This window comes from Sinocyclocheilus rhinocerous, unplaced genomic scaffold (genome assembly GCF_001515625.1).
Source record: "Sinocyclocheilus rhinocerous isolate Xijiao unplaced genomic scaffold, SAMN03320098_v1.1 scaffold2117, whole genome shotgun sequence".
Lineage (NCBI taxonomy): Eukaryota > Metazoa > Chordata > Actinopteri > Cypriniformes > Cyprinidae > Sinocyclocheilus > Sinocyclocheilus rhinocerous.
The window spans coordinates 997,720-1,004,946 of NW_015626361.1; the positions used below are offsets into that span (position 1 = coordinate 997,720).

Sequence of the window (7,227 nt, forward strand, 5' to 3'; positions counted from 1 at the left end):
CAAAGAAAAACCAGTCTCCTCTTATCTTATATCGAAATCCTCTGGCATTCTTCTTTACAAATCCTCGTTTTGTACTTCTAATTAGTACCGTTGTTTTGTTTTGATCTCTCCCCTGCGCTTCCGTGTTCGTCACTTCTGAGCGGCGCATGCGCAACGCCGACCTCATACTTCATCCGCCCGGAACTGCTTCCGTTTACAACAGTGAGCACAAGCTAGATTAAAGTGATTATTACGTTTTTAATATGGTTATTTTTCTTACAAAAACACATCGATTCGCTACAGGAGGACTTTGTTCAACCCCCGGAGCCGTGTGAGACCCTTTTTTTATGGATGGGCACTTTTTATTTTACTTCTTTTGGACTGAAGCACTGCAACACCTGCTGACTACAATGATAGACTTGGAATAGCCAGGACAATTTTTAATATAACTCCGACTGGATTCGTCTGAAAGAAGAAAGTCATATACACCTAGGATGCCTTGGGGGTGAGTAAAACACAGCCTAATTTAAATTTTTGGGTGAACTAACCCTTTAATGTTGTCAGTCTGTCTCACCTCCTCTCCTGTGGGCGGCACTGTTGTGCATTTCCACTCCATCCTCTGTCTCCTGCTCACTCGAAAGTCCTGTGATTGGATCCGACTGCGCCTCCCTGTTCTCCTTACTGTCACTCCCATCACTTCCGCTCTCCTTCTCTCTCTTCTCTCCCCCGCGATCCTTCTTCCTCTCCCACCGTCCAGACGTCCCTTTCCTCACCTGCACGTTTATCACATTCTGCTGCTGCTGAGGGGCACAATCAAATCAATCTCTCAGTCAATTAAACCTGAACTTAGCAGAATGAAGCCAGCAGTCCAGTCAGTGAAAACCAACAGATACATTTCTCCCACAAGTCTGCAGGCACGTGATATGGAAAGAACACTCTTTGACAGTGCATAAAGCCTTCATTTCATAGATCTTAACTCTGCCCTAAACACTGACAAACATACAGATACATATGCAGAAAGAGAGACATGAAGGCATAGTTCATTTAAAGGGGTGGTTCAGTGTTTTTTTTCTAGGCTTGATTGTGTTTATGGGGTGCAGTCTAACATGTGTTAATGCTTCATTTAAAAAAAAAAACACATTATTTTTCACATAATTTACCTTTATCCCACACCGCTCTGTCCCTTCTCTGAGAAACGCGCTGATCAATTTCCTACTTTTATGAAAAAAAAAGAATAAATTAATAATTAATAATTAATAATTTTATTATTAATTAATTATAAAAAATATAAATAATATGTTGAGAAAAAATAAAACAGATTTCATAGGGCCCCAACTATCCCTCAGCCTTGCTGCGCCCCCCAGTTTGGGAACCACTGCTTTATTCTTTTAAATGGATACATTAATCGTGCTTAACTATTTTCCCTATATATTTCATCATTGAGGATTTCTTTAAAAGAAGTCTAAAAATCTTGTCTCGTCTCGTTTTCGTGAACCCAGTCTCGTCTCGTGGGATAAGTGTCTCGTCACACCCCTAGTGTATAATTGTAACAGTTCATTATTGGAGCTGAGCTGAATGAGATTTTTTCTTCCATGGAACACCAAAGAAGATGTTTAACTGAACGTCCAGGCTGCACTTTCCCATTCAATGAAAGTAAATTGGATCTATACAATCATGGTCAAAAATGCTCCATATTATTTGTGCGCTATAATCCAAGTCTTTTCAAGAAACATGTTGTATGCGCACAAATACATGATTTGAACAGTGTTGGGGAAAGTTTTAAAAGTAATGCATTACAATATTGTGTTCCTCCATAAAAAAGTAACTATTTATTACAGTACTTTTTATGGAAAGTAATGCTTTGCGTTAACTTTTGCGTTACTTTTTGTCACCTGGGCTGGGCTTGCTTATTTGTTTTATAATTTATATAGGCCTACTTGCTTTATTGCTTTATAAATAACAAAAAACCCAAAAGTTATATATTTGTCAACTGTAAAAGCCCTTTCACACCAAAAGTGAAATTAATAAGCCTCAGACTAAAGGAAGTGCCTCTGCACCTCGCTCCCAATTTCTCTCAACTTGGGGACAGTTAAGGTGTTAGTGAATAAATGGGAAAACAAAGTAATGCGTTACTTTACTAGTTACTTGTAAGTCCCAATCTTAGTAAATGTCCTTTTGCCTTTCACAGAAGAAAAAAAAACAATCATGAGGCTCTGGAAAGTCAAGAGGGTGAAGAATGCCAGGATTTATTTCATTTTATAAATGTATTAATCTTTTTTTTATTTTATGTTATATTTCTTGAACTATTCCTAAACCTTTTTGACTTGTAGACACCCACCTTCCAAGTTGATATATGCATATCTAAAATAAATTAAATTCCATATTTTCTGACGTTTCAAGAACTAAATGTATTTCAGGGTTCACTTCTTTACAACCAATGAATGGTCTTGATAACCAGATATGATTACCGTTTAATTTTTTTTTAGCAATTTCTACTTTATGAAATATTTTTGAACTTGACATAACAACAAAAAATAATATTCATTATAGAAATTGCCATGATTTTTAAACTTCACTCATATACAGCATCCAGGTCTTCCAAGACTAAAGTAACAAATTAAAATTAGAAATATTAATATGAGACCATTAGTAACAGTAGAAATCATACACAGCTGCTCTTCCGTTTCAAGCTGAACATACTAAGAAATGAGTAATTATTATAATGTCCCACATCAAAATCACATGGTAATAAAATAATGTGTCAGTGTTTTCATTATGTAAATCAAATAATAAAGGCCTGAAAAAACTGAACAAAATTTAATATAAAACAGCTAGATTTAAATTGAAATGCAGTGTCTTCCTCACCTCCTTATTGGCGATTTCTCCAGGGGTAGGCCAGTTTGTGATGTCACTGAAGTCACTCGACTGCAAATGGGAACGAAGGAAAAGGAGAAACAAAAGTTACATCTGTATTGAAAGTTCCCATCCTTCATCATGATCTATTACTACAACAGCCAATTCTTGTGTTAGGAAATAAGTGGGAAACGCAGAAAACTAACACCACCTTATTTGATTTGAACAAACAGAAAAATAAAAAAAGACAACATTATTTCCTAATGACTGTCAAACTGAAAAGCAATGCGCAGATGCATGCTCTCTCAACGTCCAGTTTGAATGATTTATGAAAAGGCAGCTGCTCCACTCCACTGACATCTGTTCGTCAAATACTCCTCATGTCGAGTTTCCATCTACACGACAACTTTGTCAGTATTTAACATAGGGCTGGGTTTTGACACAAATTTCACGATTCGATTAGATTCTCATTCACAAGCTTGCGATTCGATTCGATTTTCGATTCGATTACCAATTTAATTCAATATCGATTATTTTGGATATATATCAGGTACAGTACATGCCAAATTTTCTCAAAGAAAAAAAAATCTCTCAACTAATGCTGTAAAATATACATGAGAGTCAGTTGGTACTACATTACTATAATACTGAAGGTTAAAATTTAAAAAATGTAGTCACTTAATGAAGTTTTTAAAATAATAAAGTCACAATTACATAATATTTCTACTTCAATTCGTTTTTTTTATATAAACGGTGGCTGTCATAAAAACTTGATGAATTTATTCAAACATAAATTAAACATTGAAGAACAGTCAAATTTATAATGAATATGTTATATGGTGCATATATTTAGCAACATGCCCCTCTCTACAGTTTATTTTTCAGCTGACTAATGAGTTTATGGTCACCAAATATGTTTTTCTGAGGTAAATGTGACGTTACGTGACATTGTTTACAAGCCGTTATATTGACGTCTTTGCGCGGCTGAAACACTGATTGAGCGATTACATGAGACAGGATACGGATTGTAAAGTTGTACTCTTTCTTTGAACTTACCTTCGGATGTTTAGTCATGGTTATTTTGTGCTGAAACTGGTAAATTAATGTGGAGGAGATGATCAGTTCACATGCGCCTCGTGCTGCCGCGTCTGTTGAACTGAGGCGCTACAGCGATCTGTCACTCCACATTAAACAGCGCCAAAACGGCATTTAATTATTTCTGGGGCAATATATCGCACAACAAAAAGCTGTTATTGTGATAGGCCTAATGGGAAGTGCCCTTCAGTGTTCCGTCCATTAACTGAAAACAGGCTAGATTAATCGATTCTTGGGATTTAAGAATCGATATCGTTCCGAAAAAATGAGAATCGATTAATATCGAGATATCGATATTTTTTACCCAGCCCTAATTTAACACACAAAACATTATTTGGACGCCATGTGGGAAGTGTGGCTGTTCCTTCCTCAGAGATCATTTCACCTTCTATTACCGGAGGAACGTCAATCATTCCTCAAGCCGCAAAGCAACCTAGAATTCCAAGCAGCGTATCGGATTCCACTATCGTCCAGAAATGGGTCCTGGGTGTCCCAGATGCTAAAGCTAGACCGTAGAAACTGAATTTGTAAGGCAGTGCCTTGGAGTTAAAATGGTGTAACCAACGTCGTGAACTAACAAGGCTGATCAAAACAACCCAAACATGTCACATTCCTTTAAAAAAAAAAATTTATGCATGAGGAATGAGCATAGAATAACATGCTAGGGGTCACGAATGTACAAGGGCACCTGTCGAGTGTTGTATGTGTCAGTAAGTGGAGACAAACTAACATGCCTTGGAGTCAGTCATGGGGACAACTCTACTGTCCCCTTTAGGACTGAATTTGAGCCCTCTATGTGCTCTCTCTGGAATGACCCGCTGAGGTAAAAGTCAAAAACTCATGTGCTGACTCTCTGTTGACTATCATCCACACAAAAGACAGAACAGAGCGAACAAATATCCACTTAAATACAAACACAAGCCAATCTGCTCAATGACTGGCTGCTGCTGACCTCTGATCCAGTACATCCAGATTCTGTTACACAAACAGACTGGAGGAAAAAACTGCCGATTTACACAAATAGACAGATAAAAAAATATATAATCTGTCCATATGGATTTATATAGTATCTATAATTAATGGCAGGGATAAAATTTTATGATTTCATCTCCATTAAACAAATAAATGCAGGTCGCAGCTCCACTGTTGGCGATCCACTGCATAAAAATTACTTACCTTACTGGTCTTCCTGGATCTGGGTTTGCTGACACGGACAACTTTGGTAGGACTCTGGGGTTCTGAGGACACAGAACAAAAACAAGAGAGTGATTATGCTTGATGTAGTTCATTAGAGAAAGAAAGAAAGAAAGAAAGAGAGAGAGAGAGAGAGAGAGAGAAAGAAGACTTTTATATTGTTGTTGTTCCATAACTGGCAGAACTGACATTTACAAAGTTAAGAAAAAAATTATTTCAGCAAAGTTAAGAAACTATAAATGCAGAACTATATCAGTCAACCACTGAGTGTGACACCTGTTATAAATGCTTAAATGCTCAAAATAAAAAGCTAAAACCACACTGTCACATAATTTTACTATATTTAATTCAGCTTTCAAGGGCACTTTGGTTGCTTTCATTGACTATAACTGACACTGAATGAACACTTCAGACATTCAGAAATACAGTTAGCCTAACTGTACTTGTGCATTTACACAATGACTTTATTGATCATTCATTCATACAACATACTGAAGCCAGTCACCATCACTGTACACACCTCCACAGAGGAAGAACTCTGGATTCCCTTTCATGGGAACTTCGAACTGCGTCCTCTAGGGGTCGCGGTACTAAAAAAAGTGAAAACGTTACGGTACCAGGTTTTTTTATGTACCGGTGGTACCGAGTACCCGGTCAACCCGGTTCTTGATGCGCTATCCGAAAGGTGCGCAGATGCGCTCTCTTCATAAAAGCACTAAGACATGGCGACATCAAAACGAGGAAACACACCAAACTAACAAAAAAAATTAAAGACAGACACCCGGATCAAATGAAAGAGTTCAAGCAGGTAAGTTTCATTTCATCCCATACATTGATTTATTTGAGGCGCCCGCCACAATATCAAAACTCGCCGCCACAAATAGATTTTCCAAAAGGCTTTGACTTCGTTGAATAAACATGAGCACTGCACGTGTCAAAGTCGAAACCCGGTGCGAGTGTTTATATATCACTGTATTTCTGAAGGAGACCGACTGTCTTCAGAAAATTATGGATGTCATTTTCATTTCATCTTGCCTGTAATGCCTGAGCAGCGTTTGTGAGCGGAGCACTTATTTTATTATAGCCGTTACCGTTTACAGAATCTCACATTTAAATTTCCGCTACTGAAAGAAAGAGAGATAGGCTGACAAATAAAAGTGTAGTCTGCACAAAATTGTATGTCATTTTATTCGTCTTGTCAAGAGTCTTGAATTTATTGACTTTGACTTGAATTTATATAAATTATATTAAGACAAAAAATTTGTTTAATATTTTATGCAACACCGATGATGCTTTGCTCCATCCTTATTCTGCTCTGTCACTCGTCGACAACCTGCCTGTTCTGTCTGAGGGTCGTATATTTACCACAGGTACAGCCTGCTCTGAGCATCGTTATGCACATGCTGCGCACAGACCCCGCAAATAAAAGGCGTGATGCTGAAAGCATGCGTGCAGCGCGTGCATAACAGTCTTATTGACCAGCTGTACCGCTGGTCAATAAGAATAAAGCGCAGATATGCTGTTCTAAATGGACGTCGGGAACTGGATATTGTTAGACAGCCAGCTCCCGTTCAAATTACACCAGAGTTACCGACCGCTACCGTGTTTTATTCGGGAATTTAATCCCGCGGCGCAAAAAATCTGGTCGGGAGAGCCGGGGGAATGCAGACCTCTAACTCCTATCTCTCCCACTCCAACAACGCCTCCTGCTGGCAGAGAATGAATTTGCATATATATGCCGCCACAAATAGAGTGCAAGTCTGTGGGAAACACCGCTTCTGTTATGAATATTATTCAATATTTTAATTTGAATGTCGGATTGAAATGCACATCGCTGTTATTAGAGTAGTTAATCGTTAGCATAAGCGCGGCTAGCGCTAATATAATGAGCATTAGAATGAAGTTTCTTTATTAACTATTTAAAGCTCCTATAACTTTTATAATGGTAAAAAAAACAGGAGGACATGATGATATTTACTATTTTTACACACCAGAGGCTTTTAAATGAATTGTGAATCTAAAATATGCGTGTTAGAGAATGTACAAATGGTTAACATTGTTTGTGTCATATCAGTCAGAAAAGCAGTTCTGGGCTTTTTTTTTTTT

At 37.7% G+C, this 7,227-nt stretch overlaps 1 protein-coding gene across 1 annotated transcript in view; it reads right to left on the minus strand.

Annotated features, from left to right (window-relative positions):
- The window catches only part of LOC107711964 (la-related protein 1B-like), a 44,180-nt gene that overhangs the window by 24,089 nt on the left and 12,864 nt on the right, over positions 1 to 7,227 (minus strand). Inside the window, exons 2-4 of the mRNA XM_016517071.1 lie at positions 5,104 to 5,165; positions 2,845 to 2,904; positions 554 to 779 (exon numbers count right to left, since the gene is read on the minus strand). Of these exons, the coding sequence (XP_016372557.1) occupies positions 554 to 779; positions 2,845 to 2,904; positions 5,104 to 5,165 (348 nt within the window). The remainder of the gene's footprint in view (positions 1 to 553; positions 780 to 2,844; positions 2,905 to 5,103; positions 5,166 to 7,227) is intronic.